Source organism: Coregonus clupeaformis, unplaced genomic scaffold, assembly GCF_020615455.1.
Source record: "Coregonus clupeaformis isolate EN_2021a unplaced genomic scaffold, ASM2061545v1 scaf2760, whole genome shotgun sequence".
Classification (NCBI taxonomy): domain Eukaryota; kingdom Metazoa; phylum Chordata; class Actinopteri; order Salmoniformes; family Salmonidae; genus Coregonus; species Coregonus clupeaformis.
The window spans coordinates 1-22,960 of record NW_025536214.1 but is presented as its reverse complement, the minus strand read 5'-3'; the positions used below and the strand labels follow the sequence as shown (position 1 = coordinate 22,960).

Sequence of the window (22,960 nt, the reverse complement as noted above, 5' to 3'; positions counted from 1 at the left end):
TGGGATACTACTACGTTTGTATTATACTGCAATGAAACGACAGGGAGCAGGTCTCGAACCCTCAACCTTCCAGCGCGCCATCGACTGTGCCCCAAAAGCATGCTCCCGTGGCAGAGTCGATATCCGCGCTTATAAACCCAGGGTCGTTACAATACTGTAATAGTAGATATGCATGTTTAATAGGCTTTTACATCTGTTAGATGATCAAGGGTTTTCAAAGCGCTAGGGGTCCCCGGAAAAGTTGGAGAAAGAGAAGAAAATTCAGCCCTCATATTTTTCATTAAATTATATATTTGTTTTATTATACCAGCAGAACATGAGTTGGGACATAACAAGTTAGCCCTAGTTTACCATAGCACTGGCAGGTTGGCCTTATCCTACTGTAAATCAAATTAAGTCTCATTCCACGTGGAGCCTGTGTTCCGGTTCTGACTGCTTCTATCTATTGAAAAAAACATCATGCCTGTTTTTCAAGTTAGTAGGCGTGCAAGTGGAGAAGAGGAAAATCGTCATAACATGTATCAGTTGGGACCTTTATGTACAACATCCAAACAATCACCATGCAGAAAGGTTACAAACAGTTCTAACTGGCAAATAACAGGATTCAAACATAGACTGTGGGGAAAGTGAAATGTTTCAATAAACCACAACGTGTTTTAACTTTTATCCTTAGCTTATTACGCATCTATAATGCTTAATTAAGCATAATACGTTATAAGGAATTCATGAAAGTCGTGTGTACACTGCCCAAAGCTACAGTATTTCGCGCCTACTATGGGTGACTACAATTTATTCAGTGTCTGTGAGTCTGTAAAATTGTGAAATTTCATTAAGATAAATGAAGATAATACATATTGACATGTAGCGCACAATAATCTACAAATTCTTGCAGAGGAACAGAGCGCTGTCCATCCCTATGCGAATCACACTTCACGTCGTGGACTAGTCCGAACCGGTGATCAGGACGAGATGCTGCTTCCTAAACCACTCCAGATGATTATGCCAAAACCGGTGGCTGTATTTAAATGAGAACTAAGGTAAGATTATAAAAATCCACATTTTCAAATCAAATGACAACTTTTTGAGTAGTTGGCCAATTATTTTCTCTTGTGCAATGTAAAAGATGAAAAATAGATTACTTTACACTGATGACTTTGTTTTCTAGGCAAAAAAAACAAAACATGAATGATGTGGCATGTTGTTTTAGTTGAATATTTCGTTTTTTTTTACGTGCCAAGGAGGTGTGCTCTGTATAAATATTTGACAACATTAAAGGAATTCATAAAGTACATTTATTTTGCCAGCTTCAGCCCATAGTTGATACAGTGACTGCAGATGGCTCCTGTAGCCTACTGATTGATTCTGTGAACCAACAATTGGGGTGAGAATCAAGAATGATCGTGATTGAGGAGGAGAGCGCATCCACACCTGACATATAGAATGATGTCACACTTGAATAAGACATATGTTTGTTTTTTTATGTATAGGGTGTGAATGTTGAGAAAGGACAACATGGGGAAAGGAGTGGCACTGTTCATTTTACTGTTGGCAGTTCTACATGAGGCCAGAGGCCAGAGAAGAAGAAAAGGAAAGTACAGTGTCCTCAGAGATGGAGGAAATGGTAAATGAAGTCATTAAGTCCACGTTAGTGATGATGGTCAGTCACTGTGGCTTATGCATGATTCCTTTGATCTATATGGCTACATTACATCTGAAATATCCCATGCATGTTAAAGGGGGCTGAACTTACTGATTTAGCCTCTGTTTCAATCCTCCTCATTAGGAAATGCGACTGAGAATAACAGTTACCGTTTTTTTCCTAATTATCTCGCAAATCTCAGTTTGGACTGACTTTATGACGAAAATTATCAAATTTACACTGTGTAGTAAACGTTGACACTAAAATATTTTTTTCTGACTCATATCGATGCCACATAGTCCGTTTTCAAAAGGAGAAGTTGCTTATTACATTCAGTTGCTCTTTAAGGTGTTAGGGGTCTTTGTAAACAGGGTGCACAATCTGCTGGAGAAGTCAAATAACATTCTCACCCAACAGGAGGATTTAATTTATCAATGTCTGATGGTGCCTAGTCTCAATCATTGTAACAGCAATTTATTCTAAGTAGATGTATACTGAACAAAAATATAAACGCAACATGGAACAATGTCAAATTTGATCAACTCTATGCGAAAGAAATCTGTCGCGCTGCATGAGGCAAATGGTGGTCACACCAGATACTGACTGGTTTTCAGATAAATAAATAAAAAGGTATCTGTATTCCCAGTCAAATGAAATTCATAGATTAGGGCCTAATGAATTTATTTATTTTGACTGATTTCCTTATATGAACTGTAACTAAGCAAAAATCTTTGAAATTGTTGCATGTTGCGTTTATATTTTTGTTCAGTATAGATGTTCATTTGCTTTTGACATTGGCCTGAAGTTTATCCAATCGATCTCCATGTGAAACACATGTATGTATCCCTCTCCCAGACATGGCAACATGTTCCATGGAGGTGGCCTTCATTCTGGACAGCTCAGAGGGCGCCAAGACCTTCCTGTTCGAGAAGCAGAAGTCCTTTGTTCTGCATTTCAGCACTCGTCTCACCATGCTCCAGGTGTCTGGATGGACCCTGAGGCTGAGGATGGCTGCTCTGCAGTACAGCAGCTCCGTGTCTGTAGAGCACAGCTTTACTGCCTGGCAGGACCTGGATGTGTTCCACAGCAGAGTCAGCTCCATGGCCTACATTGGCCACGGCACCTACTCCACCTACGCCATCACCAACGCCACGCAGCTCTTCACCCAGGAGACCAAGGAGGACAGCGTCAGGGTGGCGGTGCTCATGACTGACGGTGCTGATCATCCGAGGAACCCTGATGTGATCGGAGCAGCGGCAGAGGCTAAGGGTAGTGGTGTGAAGCTCTTTGCTGTAGGGTTGTCAGACCTAGCCCGCCAGAACAGTGCCAAGCTCCGGGCTATCGCCAGCACGCCGGCCCAGCAGTTCGTCCACAGTCTCACTGACCCCCAGCTAGAGGAGAAGTTACTGAAATGGTTGGTGAGTGTTCTGTCATCAAAGTCACCATACACTCAAGTTGAAGATGATTGGTATGCTGAACCAGGCCGGCATGGTATGGCTTGGGATCATTATTGTTGAAAGGGTATGATAGTACCACCACACTGTCTTCACACATTTTTTCCCTGAGGTTTGTGAGGGTAAGAAGTGGCGAAAACTAAGTTTGAGTTAGTTGCCACACAACATCACTGTCCAACAGTACTGAGCTCCTCAGATAAACTTGTCTTGTTATCATGTCTGTGTCCTGCGCGGGCTCAAACCTCAATGGCAGAATTTTCCTGTGTGGGAAATTCTTCCCCTAATATGCATTTTCCATAAACACAGAGATTTGTCTATAGGTCAAGACCTGTCTATGGGCAGACAATAGCATGAATTATACATTTCCCAAAAATCCATCATAGTTTTTCAAATTCATATTCATCATTAGCGGAGGTTTAAAAGAGAACAACTTTATTAAGCAAAACTGACAGGAAGTGATCTAGCTATCTATCCTCTCTGTTGTTTTATTCTTCCATAGAACAATGTCTTGACCATCTGTACCATTGTTCATGTACAGTAAGGCTTGCTCAGGTACAATACAATGTTCAGTCAATAGTGGTACTGTTGGAATTGTTTCTAGGTAAAATCTCACACAATCTTCTTGTATTTTTTCCCATCCAGGGTGCAGTAGCGCTTGAGGTGGTAAGTACTTCAAAACAATAAACACTACAATGGCACTGAAAGTAGCAGGTGGAGTGATACGATTGATTTTGTATTATTTTCATTGTATCAGTGTCCACAGGCTAAAGTGTGTTTGTGTGAAAGAGGGGAGAGAGGCCCTCCTGGAAACCCAGTGAGTATACTAGATGTTTTTCAACAGAACATGTACGTCAACAGTAAGGATTATGCAGTATCCCAGTATGACTGACACACTACACAAAAACATTGTAAGAAATACTGAATACTCTCATTCAATAATGACTCCATATACTAACTTTTTAATTGTGTGTTTCGCAAGGGTAAAAAAGGAGATCCAGGATATGAAGGACCATCTGGTCCAAAAGGATCAAGGGTAAGTATTAAGAAGATAGTGAATTTCACTATTTTAATGGCCTCAGTGATTTACATACAATCCTGATCTCACATTTATAACACTGTCTCAATTCTACAAGGGAGAACCTGGAGTCAGTGGCCGACCAGGAAGTGAAGGTCTTGAGGTATACTATATATTTCTTTATTCTGTAATTATTTTCTGAGGCATTCTATTCTAATTAACTTCCATCTAGCCACCATATTTCCATAGTTGACTGAGATACCTTTCAGTACAGGGCGTTGAACACTGTTATTCTTACTTTACAGGGCAGTCCTGGTTATAAAGGTGACAAGGTGGGACATCTGTTTTCAAGACATTTCAGAATACAACTGTCTTGCTTAAAGTGTCTTGCCAATGATTGGTTGAACCTGTGCTGTATTTCAGGGGGAGATAGGAGACTGTGGCACTCCTGGGGAAAAAGGAGATGAAGTAAGTTCACTGATTACTGTGCCATTTTGGATCAATCATCATTGTGATCTATTCTACAGTATGTGTGCCAACTGAAGCATGATGTCATCTTGTCATCTTACAGGGCCCTGGAGGACCTCCTGGCCCACGGGGACCCAGAGGAGACCAGGTACAATGTAAAATTGTTGTTTTTATAAGAACACTACTACTTCAATACATTAATAGGTATCTTTCGCTACCTATTTAGGACCTTGTCTTAATCATGATCGCATATGATACAGTATGATCATATGGAATAGGTTAATTGATTCTCAATTAATGATGCACTTTAGAGCAAAGGCTGAGTACTTTTTTCACTGAAATGTTGTTTGATGACAGGATGAAACAAGTTTAAAAATACCCAGAATCCTGAGTACAGACATTGAGAACAGACTACATATAAGTATAGTAACAATCATCACCAGTCAGAGAGATCCCTTTTTCCATTTCATTCTCAAACATGGAAAATGGAAGTTGAGTTTGTCGTTTTCCCACCCATGCACTTATGGAATGTGAATTTTGGATTACGCCTAATCCTGATGCTAATGTGAGTATCTAAAGCAGTGAATCCAAGCTTGCAGGATATTATTCTTTTCGAGGAGCAGACTTTGTGTCGTAGGATTAGCTGCTAGGACAGGGTTGCCAGTACAGTGCCACTATTCCACCTCACTATCAGCCCCTCGTCTGGCATGGTATCAAAATGTACGCACTCACTAACTGTAAGTCGCTCTGGATAAGAGCGTCTGCTAAATAACTAAAATGTAAATGTATCAGTGGTTGTGTTGTTTTGACACCAGGCCCTGAGAATGGAAGGAAACTACTGTTCTGTTAATCTGTATTGCATTAGTTCAGTTGTAAGAATTGACTACCAACTGGTACATTGTAAAATATAAAATACCCCTCCTCACAACATAGTTTTGGCAGATATCAGGGCTGAGTTAGATTTTCTGGGCTATCAATTCTATACAAAGAGTAACTACATAATGTACAGTGAGAAAAAAGGCTGTGTAGATTTCAAAACCATTTCACATGGACCTGTTAGGATACTGCAATGTAACTAGTGCATTATGTAATTCAACTTCATTGTACTTTTATTCATTGTACTTTTATTCATTAAGGCCATTTCTGGATATTTTTTTGTTTCTTCCACAGGGTGTTAACGGACCACCCGGGGACCAGGGTCCGGAGGGCCAAACAGGACCTAAAGTAGGCACACTGATTCTCAGCCAATGACATTCATGGGTGCTAGGAAATCAGCCTATTACATTCATGGGTGCTACTGTATGACACTTTCCTACATGGAAACACATTTTCACACAGCATCTCTATTGTCAAAGTGTGTTGCTTGGCCAGAGGAGCCATGAGAGCTGAGTTGACCTTTCTGTCCAAGTCTATTTAAATACTGATCATTCACTTTCTTTCACACCAACCAGAACTCTTAAACAAGGAAGGCCTTGGAATCAAGAGTGATTTAGAGCCATTTAGCAATTGCATAAAGTATAGCAGGAACAAGTGACTGCTGTATTCTTCGTAAATGCCACTCACTCTGAGATGCATTATTGAATCCCATGAAGATCCTTTGTCTGCATTTTATTGCCATTTTCCATCCTCGTAGACTTCTGTTGGAATGGATAGAGTTCCTCTGTGGAGAAGCACTGTGGATGAGTTTTCTCTCACAGTATGAACTTGGAATAGAAGTGTTTTATGACTAACTTGTTGGTGGTGTTGGTTTCAAATAGTAGGTGTTTTGACGTATTCACACCATACACCTCTAACACAGGGGGACCAAGGACCCACCGGTGCATCTGGACCAGCAGGTGAAATTGGCATTGGGTTCCCAGGTCCAAAGGTAACCCAATAATAACCAATACAGTGATTATGCTATACATTTACAGTTTATGTAAACACATAAATGTTGAAATGTGTCATTGTTCCCAGGGGGCCAAAGGAATTCAGGGAAGACCAGGACCCCTTGGTCCCATTGGAATAGGAGAGCCAGGACAGCCAGTAAGTATTAGATACCAGCTTTGGATACCCAAACAGTGATCGCTATGGGAAAGTTATACATGACCCTATCCTTCTACCTCTGATTCATATGATCAGATCTGACAATGGTAATCTAAAGACAAAACTAAATGTTGCCATTTACTGGACAGTAAATGTTGAAACTGTTTGAGTGTCAAAAGTGATGAGACTGTTTGTTTATTTCAGGGACCCCCAGGACTTGCTGGAGCACAGGGTAACCAGGGAGCTGTTGGGGAGGGGGCTCCCTGGCCCAAAGGTGGGCAAATATTTGAGTGTCTGAGTATTATCCTGTTTCATGTATACTGTTATGTATAATTGTACACAACCAAGTCAGAATGAGGTCTGGTGTAAGTACAATGGGTCATGGATATTTAATATTTTAAAACTCAATGTGGACTCAAGTATTTCTTTTTCAGGGGGATCGAGGCTACGAGGGCCCCAGAGGTGAGCGTGGTCTCACAGGTGTTGGGGTCAAAGGTGATAAGGTAAAGCAAGTTTAAGACTATTGGACATTGCTATGTTGAGGTCTCAAAAATATTATAAAGATGGTCCGTATGATGATAAGTGATCAATGATCCATTGAGAATGATCCCATATTCCTTCAGTGAAATGATAATTGATGGGAGGTCTTATGTTTCTCTTAGGGAAATCCTGGACAGCTTGGATCACAAGGACCGTTGGGAATGCCAGGGGCAGGGATTCAAGGAGAAAAGGTACATTCTGATTAAACTGCAGTCAGATCCTTTTGTGTAATGTCAATTAGTCTATTCTCACACATACTATATACTCACACATACTTATACTAATATTCCTTTTCTTCTAATGTCCCCTTCTGCTCAGGGGAACCAAGGGCCAGTTGGCCCTCCAGGCCCCAGAGGGAATCCAGGTGTGGGACTTATGGGCGAAAAGGTAAGGTCGAAGGTCACATGATCAAAGGGAGTCTAATGTCAGACAAAAACGAAAATCTTAGATCTGAATGCAAGACGCAACCGTACAGTATATTCATTTAGTAAATATGATATTACATATACTGTTTGTTCTGCAGGGAAGCCAAGGCTTCTCAGGTGAGCCTGGAATCCCAGGGGAGAGAGGTGTTGGGGAGCCAGGACCTAAAGTAAGTCTGATGGTTCAGTAAGACAGTATTTACACCAGATCAAGTAAAACTGTGTAAATAGAGATTTGTAAATGAGTAATGAATCATTCATTGATAACAATTTGACCCCCTGCTCCTCTAGGGAGACCCAGGATCGGAGGGGTTACCTGGTATTCCGGGCCTCTCTGGAGAGGATGGAGCCATAGGACAGAAGGTGGGCACAGTGTGCTGTGATGCAATGTCATTATCACTAGGACAGTACATTCATGCCAGTCTGTCAACTGACAGCATTCATTGTTGACAGTATTGTGTATTTATTTCACATGGTATCAGGGTGACATTGGTTCACAGGGGCCCAGGGGACCTGATGGGGCACCTGGAAAAAGGTGTCCCTGGAGAAAAGGTACAGATCAGTTGTATTAAAGCATTTTCACTATTTCAATGGATGTATGGAAAAGAGTGTCTGAAATCAAGCTGTGACTATTCTCTCAGGGGGACCGAGGGGAGCGGGGCTCCAGAGGCCAGCTAGGAGCAGTAGGGCCTGTGGGGACAATGGGGGCCAAGGTAAGCACATGCACAACAGTCATGCTCAACACTACTGACCCAAAGCATGGTTTGTTGTGCTGTTAAAAAGTGTTTCCTGTTTCAGGGTGAACCAGGAAGTCCTGGACGAGCAGGTACAAATGGACCACCTGGGCGGGGTTTACCCGGTATCAAGGTAAGTTCTGGTGAGAAGGAACATTAACAACACTGTTGGTTACCACTTTATTAGGAGGGTTACCGTATCTTAAGGATGATGTCAGTGTTCTATGTTCTATTCTATGTTCGGTTGTTTTGTTTACAGGGGGATCCTGGTGCAGTAGGCCCACCCGGACATGTCGGTGAACCAGGAATAGGGATCACTGGACCTAAGGTAATTGATTCAGCTTCTTTCAGTTTGATTTGAGAGGTGCAAGTATTTCTTCAATGTCCAATGAAGCACATAAGACCATTGGTGTGAAACCACTCTCACTTTTTTAGGGTGAGAGAGGGCTACCAGGGTCCATTGGTCCACCTGGGCTTGAAGGGGAAGGCCTTCCTGGAACTCCAGTAAGTATCCCCATTTTCTCTAATATTATGATCATATTCATTGATCTATGCTGACTATTCAGTATGTATACTGTATGAATGCATGGTCTGTCATGCTTATTAGGGACCCCCTGGGATACCAGGACTGGCAGGCGAGATTGGACCAGAAGGAAAAGGTTTACCTGGTCCTAAGGTGAGTTTTCCAGTGTAATGATTGCATAAACTCGATTTAGGTCACAAAATAACCCTAACCCAATTATAGGGTCAACTTTATTTTAGTTTTGTGATCTATATGTGAGTATTTAACCTGAGGATCTTTCTGCTCAGGGAGACCGGGGAACTCCAGGCCCCACAGGACCAGCTGGAGCACCAGGAGTCGGGCTAATGGGTCCCAAGGTCATAAATCCTATTCAGACCAATAATAATCATTTTATCAATGTGTCGGAGGAGAAAATTAGCCGTCATGATTAGAGTACACAGGATATCAATGATTGAGCAAGATTGATATGAACCATATGACTGGCGGAGCATCAAGATCACATCATTCTTTCTGCAGGGGTCTGCTGGTCAGATTGGAGCACCGGGTCCCCAGGGACTGCCTGGAGAGGGCATTCAAGGACCAAAGGTACAGTTAAAGGACCATTTAGTACGCCATGTTAGGTCATGGTACAGCCAGGCATATACTAGTGCTGTGTTTCCACAGGTCAAATTGCTGAATTGAGTTTGTCTAATAGGGGGAGTCAGGATTCCAGGGGATCACGGGCCCCAGGGGGCCCCCAGGACAGGGTATTCAAGGGAATAAGGTAAGAACCTCCACACAAACAACATAAAAATGTAGCTTTATAAATAAATAGATGTTATCCAATCTCTAATCTAGGCACCTAGACCCAAATCCAGTCTCACAAATGGTCTTGAACTTGACAAACTTATATTGCTTTCCAGGTTATAGAAAAATGATGCAGTTTTACCGTTCCTACAGGGAGACAGGGGGTTTGTGGGTGAACGAGGCAGAAAGGGGGACAAGGGAGAGACTGGAGAGACAGGAGCGGCTGGACCTTTGGTACTAGTCTTACTAGAAATCTGGAAAAAGCATGGACATTATCAGATTTATATATTTGTTATTAAGTGATCTCCTGAATTACAGGGCAGACTGGGAGAAAAAGGGGAACCTGGCCTAACAGTAAGTAGAGTTTGTTTTGTACACTGTACCTCCTTACTGTAGTATTACAATTACTAGACACTAAAGTGTTTTACCATCTGTTACAGAGAGAGGAGGTCATCAAACTGGTCAGATCTATATGTGGTAAGTGTGGTAATTCACACACCAGGTACAATACCATACCTATAATGGCTGTTGGCAGAGACGTTCAATGAATCTTTCTCTTTCCCCAGGTTGTGGGGTGAAGTGCCGTGAGAGCCCACTGGAGTTGGTCTTTGTGATTGACAGCTCAGAGAGCGTGGGCCCCGACAACTTCAACGTGGTCAAGGACTTTGTGAACGCTCTGGTCGACCGCGCCTCCGTGAGCCGAGAGACCACTCGCGTCGGGGTGGTTCTCTACAGCCATATCAACATGGTGGTGGTCAGTCTGCACCAGCAGGCCAGCCGGGACCAGGTCAAGACTATCTCAGTTTTACATTTTTAAAAACTTTATTGAGGCCTCTGTAATGATTACATTCAATTCATATGATATAACAGTACAATATGGTGACACACCCAAACATAGAATAGGCTACAATATTACTGGATAAAAATAAGTGCCGATCTGATTAGTGGCGTCTCCCGATCCTGGTTCGAATCCAGGCTCTGTCGTAGCCGGCCACGACCGGGAGACCCATGGGGCGGTGCACAATTGGCCCAGCGTCGTCCAGGGTAGGGGAGGGGAATGGCCGGCAGGGATGTAGCTCAGTTGGTAGAGCATGGCGTTTGCAACGCCAGGGTTGTGGGTTCAATTCCCATGGGGGGCCAGTATGAAAAATAAAATAATGTATGTACTCACTAACTGTAAGTCGCACTGGATAAGAGCGTTTGCTAAATGACTAAAATGTAAATGTAATTAGAAAATACATATTTTATCATGATTGGTTGTCAGGGAGACTTTACTTGTAGAACACCAGATAAGAGAACATGACAATGTAGCCAGGGTCGTGAGACGGATTGGGGTCCTGTCCACTGTGAGCATATAAAATAAAAAAGTCTTACTCTCTAGTACAGTATCATGGTTAAAAGTCGTTTGAACAAAGCATCATCAGTAGCCTGATCCCAGATCTGTTGGTGCTGTCTTGCCAACTCCTATGGTCATTGTCACATAAGACCTCACAAACAGATCTGGGACCAGGCTACATCAGAGATTTTTTCAATAATTATCACCACCAGGTGAAGAGGGCGGTCGCACTATGACCTACCTGGGCGAGGGCACCTTCACGGGCAGCGCCATCCATCAGGCCAACCAGGTGTTCAGGGCGGCCAGGCCCGGGGTGAGGAAAGTGGCCATAGTGATCACAGATGGACAGGCGGACGAGAGGGACTCTGTGAGGCTGGAGGAGGCGGTGAAAGAGGCCAATGGCAGTAACATTGAGATGTTTGTCATCGGGGTGGTGAACCAGAGTGATCCGCTGTACGAGGAGTTTAAGAAAGAGCTCCACCTCATGGCCTCTGACCCAGACAGGGAACACGTCTACCTGATTGATGACTTCAGGACACTTCCTGGTAAGCAGGAAGTACCTTTTACTATGATGTCCATCCTTACTGAAGTTAATGTTCCCTGTAAGGAACATCTTGTAAAGCCACAGTTATATCTGAGTAGTCAATGTAGGCCTAAATACTTCTAAAGCCATAGAAACACCTGTGCTGTTAAAACTAGCCAAAGAAAAAACAAAGTCCTAAATGTCTGTCCGTTTTAAATAGCTGGTTCTTATTACCTAGTCCCAATAATATCTGGGTACTGTCTTGTCTTGGATCATCCAGCCCTTGAGAGCAAGCTGCTGAGTCGGATCTGTGAGAGTAATGGCGGGGCCCAGTTCAGCTCCATCCCCAGCTCCAGATACTCCCCCGGAACCCCTGGACAAGCCGGGATTGTAAGGGAAACCCCAGAGAGGACTGATACTGACACACCCACTTTCAATGGAGACTTCAAGAAAACACAGATGGTGGTGAGAAGAACAAAACAACACTTCCACTTTCCATAGTGGTTCTGTCATGATCAGAATAGGGCTGCGTGTTTACTGAGCTCACTAAGCTTTGAAAAGTGCAGTACAATATATCATGTCATTGTAAAATATTATATTGTCAAGAAAATTAGGAGAGAACTCACCATAATCAAAGATTGCTAAAAAGGCCCCACATAAGGAGAGTGTCTGAACTTGGGCCCAAAATCGTATTTCCGCTAAATCAGCCATGAATTGAGTATGTGAAGATTTTGATTGCAATCACATACTATAGACAATAACCCAGATTCAAACCTATGCAATTGCAATCACATACTATAGCAGATGTACAGAATACATATATCCATTTAACCATTTCTTTACCCTTTGTTAAACAGCCAGGTCCACCAGGAGAGTCAGACAGAGTCTTTATCCCACAGGGCCCCCAGACAGGGGACCAAGATATCTCAGAGACCTACAGGGTCCCATCCTTTGACAGGGAACCCTTCAAGCGCCTACCAGAGTTCGTTCTTCCGTCAGAGGTAAAGAATCCCACCCACAGTGTGGTCATGACGGGCACCCAGGCCCCCACCCAGAGGCCCCTTCCCGTAGTAAAGCTACCCAGGCTCCCCCCAACCTCTCTACCTCTGCCCCAGGATGCTTTAATACCAGGTAATTTGATTGATAGGATATTGCACTTTTCCAGAGCTCAAACTACTGTGTATCACCTTTGCTGATATTTCCCCATTTCCTATTCTTGTAATTTCATAGAACGCTAGACAGTAGAAGTAAAAGCAATGTCCTCCATTTCTCTTCCTTTTTCCCCAGATGAGAGATGTGGACAGATTCTGGACCCCGGGCCTTGCAGGGATTACGTTGTGAAGTGGTACTATGACACTACGGCGAATGCCTGTGCCCAGTTCTGGTTCGGAGGCTGTCAGGGGAACCAAAACCAGTTTGAGTCGGAGAAGAGCTGTAAAAAAACCTGTGTGAAGGTCTAACATACACACGTTTGTTGACTCGTTTTGAACGCTTACAAATCGATTGTATTGATAAGACAGATGATGTATTTGGGTCAAAGGTGGGTCAATTTCAATATCAGTGCCTTACCTCTTCACCAGTACTTTGACATGGGGATAGAAAACTTGTCGAAGAGAGTACTAGGTGATGTTGAGACCAAATGTTCAATCACAATTATTTTGGATTCGTATTCCCTTGTCTTGGAACTGTTGGTGGTAACATCGCACCAATTCAATTTAATTCAATTCAACTTAATTTATCCCCTCAGGGGCAATAAGCAATTTACATAACTCTGTATATCTGTGTCTTTGGTATAACATAAGCTCACTCATTTCTTGGAGGTAACTGTAAGTGAATGAGACTTAGGGCTTTTGAAAGAAGTATACAGTGAGGGAACCATTCCATTTATTAATGTTCAAGATGGAGTAATAAGGGCAGTGCTAACCTTATTGATTTCTAAAAACACTGTTGAGCAGTAAATAGTAATGTTGCAAACATGGTAGAATGTCTTAACACTAACCTTTATCCGTGATTAACTTTTCTATAAGTAACTCATTTGTATGAAAACTGACTTCTGGATATTAATGTTTATAATACTGCACAATTTCATTAAAGTTAATTAAATGAACAAAGAGAATGTTAATTTGAACATCCAGATATGATATTTTTTAAATATTTTATGAAATATTACACTGTTTAATGCATTCGTGTCTGTGGTAGCAATTGTAACCAACCCCCACTCCCCCAACCTTTGCAAGTAAACCGTTCAAAAATACACACTTGAATAATTGAAGAAGCAGAAAGTGGTTGATCTTGCGTCAGGAATAGAGTCTTGTCATCGCCTGAAAGTTTAAGTTTGACACTAAAAGCTAAGTTTGTGTAATTACACATAATTGACCAGGTAGCCAAGATAACAAGAGCACCTTCTTCAACTTTTCTGAAGAGCAAAATTAGCTACTCAAGATGAGATTATATCTTCTTTGTATCGAACTTGAGTGAAAACTCGAGTGGGAAAATTGTGACACACCCAAACATAGAATAGGCTACAATATTACTGGATAAAAAGAAGTGCCGGTCTGATTAGAAAATACATATTTTATCATGATTGGTTTTCATTCGCATCAATCACAGTCATTAGAATTCACATTCAAGACAATCAGGTTGTCAGGGAGACTTTACTTGTAGAACACCAGATAAGAGAACATGACAATGTAGCCAGGGTCGTGAGACGGATTGGGGTCCTGTCCACTGTAAAGGCCAAAGTAGAGCAGGGTATTGGCTTCAATCCCACTCATGTCCAGCTGAGAAGGAAGACAACAAGAAAGAACACTTTAAGGCCTCAGGAGAAACACTATAGTAACCAAACAACCATAAACAATAGCCCCAATACTGTAATATCTATGGATTACAAATGAAGCTTGTGGTAATGAAATGGTCATGAAAATGATGCGTGTGTATCAAATTAATCAAATGTAACTGAAGCTTTGGAAAGAGAGGGTCATGTGTGCCTTCCCAAGGACTCATGGGGGATCAAGTGCTGTACTCATCTAATAGGCTAATTTCATGAAGGGCACTCCACTGCAAACTAATGGACACAAATGCCTACTGTAGCAAACATTTTGAGAAATTGAATGCTTAACCTTTTCGTCAAAAAACCTGCAGTGTGTGTGATAGAAGATGAGCAGAATTGTTGTCTTGAAACTCTTTCAAATGTCAGAAATAACATCTAAAACACCAAAAAAGGCTTTCAAATTTACAAAGACTCTGTTATGGTAGTGTTTACATGGTGAAAGACTGCCTCTTTAGTATGCATTTGAAGGTGGCAACATTGTACTCTGAAATTGGAAAATAGAAATATGTTGCATCATTTCATAGTTCAATATCAATCCAGTATGAGGTGAGGATGAAAGAACCATATAAATAAAATTATTACATTCGATAGATCTATGATAGATCTAATGATACATTATATTTCTATGGAAAGGACGTATAGAGCCAATTTTTGTTTACAACTAAACGTCACGTTCGAGCGATGCACACGCATCCCCACACCAAAAAGCTCTGTAGCAGGATAGCCAACGCTAAAGTCAGGACCCTGACAAACTTAACAGTGACTGAGTGATGACCATGGAAACATGCAAGACTGATGGCTATAGCTATGTTCAACAAGTACATTATTATTCTGGCTTTAACTAGCTCTATTTGTGATTTAATCAATCCTCTGATGACATCTGCGACGTTGCAGATGATAACCATCTGATTCTATGTTTGTTAACTTGCGTGAGCTGCATTTGAAGTTGCATGTGATCGTATCTACTGCTAGGTAAATAAAGAGTTTTCTGATGACGAATCGCAGGCGCAACTTCTCCCTGACGCTGGCCTGGCAATGGTTCCTATACCTGTGTGGTGATGTCAGTCCTCCAGGGGTTGACCTGTAGCCCATCACACCAGCCTCCACGCCCGTACAGCCAGGTGCCATGCTCGTTGGGCACTGCCCCCTCTCCCACCCGCATGGCACACCCCAGGGCTGAACCTGGAGAATAACACAACACCAGGAAACAGTCAGGACAATGGGATCATTAAAGAACGCTGTATTAAAAGCATGGTAAATGCAGTAAAATACATTGATATGGTAGTATCTACATTCATTTGGAACAGAATGCATGACAATAGACCCACACCTGACTCACTCAAACAATAATAGAATAGGGACACAAGCAGGCAAATGCCCTAGGACGGGTCAGCAACAGGCAAATGCCCTAGGACGGATCAGCAACAGGCAAATGCCCTAGGACGGGTCAGCAACAGGCAAATGCCCTAGGACGGGTCAGCAACAGGCAAATGCCCTAGGACGGGTCAGCAACAGGCAAATGCCCTAGGACGGGTCAGCAACAGGCAAATGCCCTAGGACGGGTCAGCAACAGGCAGCTTGCAGGCCACATTCAGCTGAAAGTGATTTTATTTGGCCCCAAAATACATTTTTACAAATTATCATTTTTGTTCTTGGGCAAAAAATACACATTTCCAGGAATTTAGCAAATTTAGGAAATCTGTTCCCAAGTATTACCACAAATACATACAGAGACATATGTGACCGTGTCTCAATGTAATCAAGGTATGAAATGATTATGTTATTGTGAAATACAATATCTATTTGGGCTTACTTGCGGTGTAAAAATGATAACAATAATGTTCCACCCCCCCAGTCCATCCAATTAGAAAAGAATTGGCCCACGGTTAAATCTAATTGCCCTAGGAGGAATACAACCTCATCATGCTAATGTAACTATGGCCCAGACTATGGGAAGATTATATGAATCTGCATGACCATACTCTAACGTTAGTCATTTCTCACCTGCCGAGTCAAAAATACGGGTGTTATTGAACGCTCCGTTGACGAGGAAGTGGTGTGATGTCACGCAGAACTCGCCGCAACCGTTCTCGTCGCTCCCGTGGCCTGTGATCACAGCATACAACTCCACCTAAGACACAATATGCGACATAAAATGACTGATTACAATAATACCTTTATTTGTAAGCAGCTTTCTACACACATTATGGCCAAAGCACCAACTAAAACAAAGGCATATTAAAAAATAAAAGAACATATGATAACTGGCCTTTATTTCACTTAATGTATTATGAGTAAATATAAACAGAAGTAATATCAATTCTGCATCATACCTTTTTTGTTGAGGCTGGGACAGTGAATTTGATTGGTTGGTATCTCTTGTTGTATTCCTTGTCAAAGGTGCCTCCACTGTACAATGACATCAGCTTAAAGGGGTAAAGCGTGTCTGTGTGATTGGCTGTAACAAGAGCAAAATCTACTTATAACATCTGTTTGAAGAGTTCATTCTGTTACTCATTGCCATATAAGAATACAGTATGATACTGTCTTTAGACGGTATTGCATTGGTGTAGTGAGAAAAAGCTGATACTGGAGTACTTTTTTCCATGACTACTCTGCCGTGACTGAGACTCATAGGGGGGTTGTCCTTTGCCAGGACAACTTTCCAGCAACAATTTGCAGACATCCTGTTATTTTGCATGACACTCCACTTTGCCTAGGATGGAAGTGCTCATCTTTTTCTACACATGATGAACGAGGGATAAAATTGTCTAAATTGCTCAAGACAAGTAATTTCTGTCCATTGCTTTGTCACTAGTAGTAACTATACACAACAGGACGGCATACTCACCTACTGGAAACCTATTTAATGTTTATTTTTTATTTTTGTGGAAATAATCTGTCCTATTGCCTAACCCTAACCATATACTGTAAAAATATACATATTTTAGAGAAGAATTCGGATACACAATGAACAGTAAAATACTAATTAAAAAGTGTAGAGTTTTAATGTCTTATGACAGTGTTATGTAGGCTTTATAACACCTGTGACCGTATTATGTAGGCATTATAACTTACCTGAGTGATTTGTGTGGCTGAATCTCAGACTCAGGGACACCACCCAGGGCATGGCCCAAGGCACAGTCTTCATGGTGAAGGTACATCTCCCATTGTTCAACAGAGGCACCAGGGGAGAAAACATCAGTGAGCCAGCGCCCAATACCTCTGGGGGAGGAACATTAACATTGTTTAAAAAATTGCAGGAGCGTTTTTCTAAGCCAAAGGGGATGGCTTTGAAGTGGTAAAGGCCATGAGCACAGAGGTAAAAGGCCCAGTGCAGGCAAAAATGTGATTTTCCTGTGTTTTATATATACACTGAACAAAAATATAAACGCAACAGTGTTGGTCCCATGTTTCATGAGCTCAAATAAAAGATCCCAGAATTTTTCTATACGCACAATAAGCTTATTTCTCTCAAATTTTGTGCACAACTTTGTTTACATCCCTGTTAGTGAACATTTCTCCTTTGCCAAGATAATCCATCCACCTGACATGTGTGGCATATCAAGAAGCGGATAAAACAGCATTATCATTACACAGGTTCACCTTGTGCTGGGGACAATAAAAGGCCACTCTAAAATGAGCAGTTTTGTCACACACAACACAATGCCACAGATGTCTCAAGTTTTGAGAAAGCTGGCAATTGGCATGCTGACTGCAGGAATGTCCACCAGAGCTGTTGCCAGAGAATTGAAAGTTAATTTCTTTACCATAAGCCGCCTCCAACGTTGTTTTAGAGAATTTGGCAGTACGTCCAACCGGCCTTCCAACCGCAGACCACGTGCAACCACGCCAGCCCAGGACCTCCACATCTGGCTTCTTCACCTGTGGGATCGTCTGAGACCAGCCACCTGGACAGCTGATGAAACTGAGGAGTATTTCTGTCTATAATAAAGCCCTTTTGTGGTGAAAAACTAATTCTGATTGGCTGGGCCTGGCTCCCCAGTGGGTGGGCCTAATGAATTTATTTCAATTGACTGATTTCCTTATATGAACTGTAACTCAGTAAAATCGTTGAAATTGTTGCGTTTATATTTTGTTCAGTATATATTTCCACACTATGAAGTTGGAATAATACTGTAAAATTGTGAAAATTATGATAATACCCTTTTAGTGTAAGAGCTGTTTGAAAAGACTGGAATTTCTGCTTGTTTTGCACGGGTGGAGTTTTGACCTGCCTGGCAACATCACCATGCGGTATAAGTTAATAGACCAATAACAAAGAGCGTTTCAAACCTCTCTGCCAATTACCGCTAGTTTTCAGGTTACATATCCCTCCCATTAGGCTCCTCCAATTAGGCCCCTCACTGAGACCACTCCCAGAAAGTCCTAGCAAAATTCTTGTTTGAGAAATTGCTCTTTGATAAGAAGCTATTTGGGTTTCTTTTTGACATTTTTAACTGAAAATAATCACAGTAAGGTACTTCATTGCTACCCAGAAATGATTTGATATGGAGATGGTAAGGGTAGGTAACAACACATCTGCCACGCTGATCCTCAACATGGGGGCCCCTCAGGGGTGCGTGCTCAGTCCCCACCTGTACTCCCTGTTCACCCATGACTGCATGGCCAGGCACGACTCCAACACCATCATTAAGTTTGCAGACGACACAACAGTGGTAGGCCTGATCACCAACAATGATGAGACAGCCTATAGGGAGGAGGTCAGAGACCTGGCCATGTGGTGCCAGGATAACAACCTCTCCCTCAACGTGCTCAAGACAAAGGAGATGATTGTGGACTACAGGAAAAAAGAGGACTGAGCACGCCCCCATTCTCATCGACGGGGCTGTAGTGGAACAGGTTGAGAGCTTCTTGTTCCTTGGTGTCCACATCACCAACAAACTATCATGGTCCAAACACACCAAGACAGTCGTGAAGAGTCCACTGTAGCTCAGTTGGTAGAGCATGGCACTTGCAACGCTAGGGTTGTGGGTTCGTTTCCCATGGGGGCCAGTATGAAAATGTATGCAATCACTAACTGTAAGTCGCTCTGGATAAGAGCGTCTGCTAAATGACTAAAATGTAAAATGTAAGAGGGCACGACAAAGCCTATTCCCCCTCAGGAGACTGAAAAGATTTGGCATGGGTCCTCAGATCCTCAAAAAGTTATACAGCTGCACCATCAAGAGCATCCTGACTGGTTGCATCACCGCCTGGTATGGCAACTGCTCGGCCTACGACCGCAAGGCACTACAGAGGGTAGTGCGTACGGCCCAGTACATCACTGGGGCCAAACTTCCTGCCATCCAGGACCTCTGAACCAGGCGGTGTCAGAGGAAGGCCCTAAAAATTGTCAAAGACTCCAGCCACCCTAGTCATAGATTGTTCTCTCTGCTACCGCATGGCAAGCGGTACCGGAGCGCCAAGTCTATGTCCAAAAGGCTTCTTAACAGCTTCTACCCCCAAGCCATAAGACTCCTGAACAGCTAAGCTACCCGGACTATTTGCACTGTCTCCCACTCCATCCCCCTCTTTTACGCTGCTGCTACTCTGTTTATTATTTCTGCATAGTCACTTTAACTCTACCCACATGTACATTTTACCTTGACTAGCCGGTACCCCCGCACATTGACTCTGTACTGGTACCCCCCTGTATATAGCCTTCCTACAGTTATTTTATTTTACTGCTGCTCTTTAGTTATTTGCTTTTATTTTATTTTTTAAAAACTGCATTGTTGGTTAAGGGCTTGTAAGTAAGCATTTCACTGTAATGTCTACACCTGTTGTATTCGGCGCATGTGGCAAATACAATTTGATTTGATTTGATAAAAAGGCTGCATTGGACCTTTAAGTCAATGGAAATGGAACAGCTTTGCCCTTCTTGAGTGATCTTAATGAATATCAAAATGCATTTTGGGGACTCATGTCACATGGTATCCATGTCATGTGACAACAAATGCACAGACTATACCTGCGGAAGGCTGTTATCCAGCGCCCCATCTCCATGTTGCAGTGGGGACTGAAATGGTCACAGCACACAAACAGCTGCACAGTGTGGTCCCAGTGGGCGCAGGAGTCATCCCTCTGGCTGGGACAGGACAGAGACGCGTCCAACTCCAGCATGTCAAAATCCAACATGTCTACCGACACAGTGAAATGGCAAAGTCAATATTCCTATCCCTTTGAAATATCTATCAAATTCTAATTATATTCAAAGCTGATGCATTTCTGGTTGACTTAGTGTATGGCACGACCATAAATGCTGAGTGTACAAAACATTAGGGACACCTCAATTCGTCGGGGCATGGACTACACGGTGTCGAAAAAGCGTTCCACAGGGATGCTGGCCCATGTTGACTCCAATGCCTCCCATAGTTGTGTCAAGTTGGCTGGATGTCCTTTGGGTGGTAGACCATTCTTTGATATACACAGGAAACAATTGAGCGTGAAAAACCCAGCAGCGTTGCAGTTCTTGACACACTCAAACCGTGCTTGGCACCTACTACCATACCCCGTTCAAAGGCACCTAAATCTTTTGTCTTGCACATTCACCCTCTGAATGGCACACACACAATCCATGTCTCAATTGTCTCAAGGCTTAAAAATCATTCTTTAACCCATCTCCTCCCCTTCATCTACACTGATTGAAGTGGATTTAACAAGTGACATAAATAAGGGATCATAGCTTTCACCTGGATTCACCTGGTCAGTCTATGTCATGGAAAGAGCAGGTGTTCCTAATGTTTTGTACACTCAGTGTATATGTAAACTAACTGGTGGAGATACAATGAGGTTTCTTTACCAGAAGGCAGGTTCACAGTGGCTACTGCTCCACTCTGTCCTTGCATCTGGACCATCTCAAACACAGGCACCACCAAGGCTGGGTCACGGAGTCTAGTCTGAAGCCCCTCATAGAAATCAAACCTAGGAGGGAATGGTTAAAGCTACCCAATAGCTGAAAATCTTGCTCTTTCTTCACATACTCCTGACATATGAATTCCTGATGTCTTCAGTATACTGCAATAACTGGGCAATCCATAGTGTGCTTACTGCTTACCACTGGGCCTGCCAGTTGATGAATTTGAAGGAGGGGGTAGAGGAACCAGCCCATCTCAGACAGTGCCCCTGGTCAATGCCAATGAAGAAGTTTGAGAGGGGGGTACTCTGAAAGGACACGTTCACTGTGCCCATATCTACAAAACATAGAACAGAATATAAACATCCATATATTCCCTTTATTTGGTCCAATATTAATTCATGGTTGAGAATTTGACAATCAATAAGTTTAAAATAACATACACAGTATGTTCTATTGACCATTGCACGCATATCTCATCAGGTCAGGAGTCAATAGATAATATCCATGAGTAATCCATCTAAGACTACTAGAGAACACTTTATCCTTAGAGGAAGCATGGCTTCTAGTGAGTTAAGTGAAGAAAGCAACTTGACCTAACACTGTACGAGTCAGTCAGTGTTAGTTACCTAAGGGCCTGGGCCACAGAGGGCTCACAATGCACCATGGCAGCAGGTATGCCTAGTGGTGTAGAACATTCATCTCCCACACAGTTCATATCCTGGATCGGGTTTCCAGGAAGTGCATGGACAAGGACACCTGTGGGCAGTGGACTTGGCCATGTTCTTCACCTGGGGAAGGAAACAAACAATGTCAATGTGTTCCTTCATGTCGAGTTCAAGCAATTGAAAGTCTGTTTGTGAGTCTTTACACAACCTCTCAAACTCTATGGGCAACATTATGGACAAATGTATAACAACTCTTCTGTTAAACCTGGAAAATGACAGTTAAATGTTTCCCCGCATCTCTCCACCTCTCCCTCTCCGTCTGTCGCTGTCCCTCTCATAACTGACCTTGGTGAAAAAGGAGCAGTTGCCCTCGGAAACCCAGGCAACAGCACCTGCAGCGGAGGGGGCGGGCTCACACCCATCGCCTGCATCAATCAACTGGTGTTTCCTCTGGCTCCAGCAACCCATCAGCCAATCGTATCGCGCATCAAGTCTCTTGACAGTCACAGGCATTTTCCACCCTGTATGTAATAAAAATGCAATAAATACCTCACTTCCAGAAGATGGACATAGAAATCAATAAATACATGGCTTATCTGTCATTAAATAACTCTGATGACACCCTGAGAACAATGAACTATAATATGTTCATCCAGGATAGAATAATATTAGTGTCAAAAACAAAAGTTAAATGGACCACAAACAGTAAATGCAAGGGACAATGAAACTTCAATCAATCAATCAATTTTATTTTATATAGCCCTTCTTGCTTCAGCCAATATCTCGAAGTGCTGTACAGAAACCCAGCCTAAAACCCCAAACAGCTAGTAATGGTGTAGAAGCACTGCAATGAAAACTCCTAGAAAGGCGCGAAACCCAGGAAGAAACCTAGAGGAACCAGGCTATGAGGGGTGGCCAGTCCCTTCTGGTTTGCAAGCGGGTGAAGATTACAACAGAACCATGCCAAGATGTTCAAAAATGTTCATAAGGGATACATGGTCAAATAATACCAGAATAACTTGGTTGGCTTTTGCACGATCATTAAGAGTTGAAACAGCAGGTCTGGGACAGGTAGGGGTTCCATAACCGCAGGCAGAACAGTTGAAACTGGAATAGCAGCAAGGCCATGGACTGGGGA

The 22,960-nt window shown here is 42.6% G+C and overlaps 1 protein-coding gene and 1 pseudogene across 1 annotated transcript; one reads left to right on the top strand and one right to left on the bottom strand.

Annotated features, from left to right (window-relative positions):
* The first annotated feature begins 869 nt into the window (after window positions 1–869).
* Window positions 870–13,237, top strand: LOC121543077 (collagen alpha-1(XXVIII) chain-like). Its single transcript, XM_045219801.1, has 36 exons — window positions 870–1,037; window positions 1,488–1,621; window positions 2,495–3,057; window positions 3,736–3,756; window positions 3,857–3,907; window positions 4,073–4,126; window positions 4,227–4,271; window positions 4,414–4,440; window positions 4,532–4,576; window positions 4,680–4,724; window positions 5,747–5,800; window positions 6,375–6,443; window positions 6,533–6,601; window positions 6,806–6,916; window positions 7,036–7,104; window positions 7,264–7,332; window positions 7,460–7,528; window positions 7,665–7,733; window positions 7,855–7,926; window positions 8,046–8,115; window positions 8,200–8,276; window positions 8,362–8,430; window positions 8,557–8,625; window positions 8,733–8,801; window positions 8,905–8,973; window positions 9,108–9,176; window positions 9,337–9,405; window positions 9,515–9,583; window positions 9,760–9,840; window positions 9,925–9,960; window positions 10,047–10,083; window positions 10,173–10,393; window positions 11,163–11,487; window positions 11,746–11,930; window positions 12,323–12,596; window positions 12,753–13,237. Exons 2-36 carry the CDS (start codon window positions 1,495–1,497, stop codon window positions 12,923–12,925), a joined length of 3,591 nt encoding a protein of 1,196 aa, XP_045075736.1. The 5' UTR covers window positions 870–1,037; window positions 1,488–1,494; the 3' UTR covers window positions 12,926–13,237.
* A 90-nt stretch (window positions 13,238–13,327) lies between these two features.
* Window positions 13,328–22,343, bottom strand: LOC123489117 (annotated as a pseudogene).
* Between the last annotated feature and the right edge of the window lie 617 nt (window positions 22,344–22,960).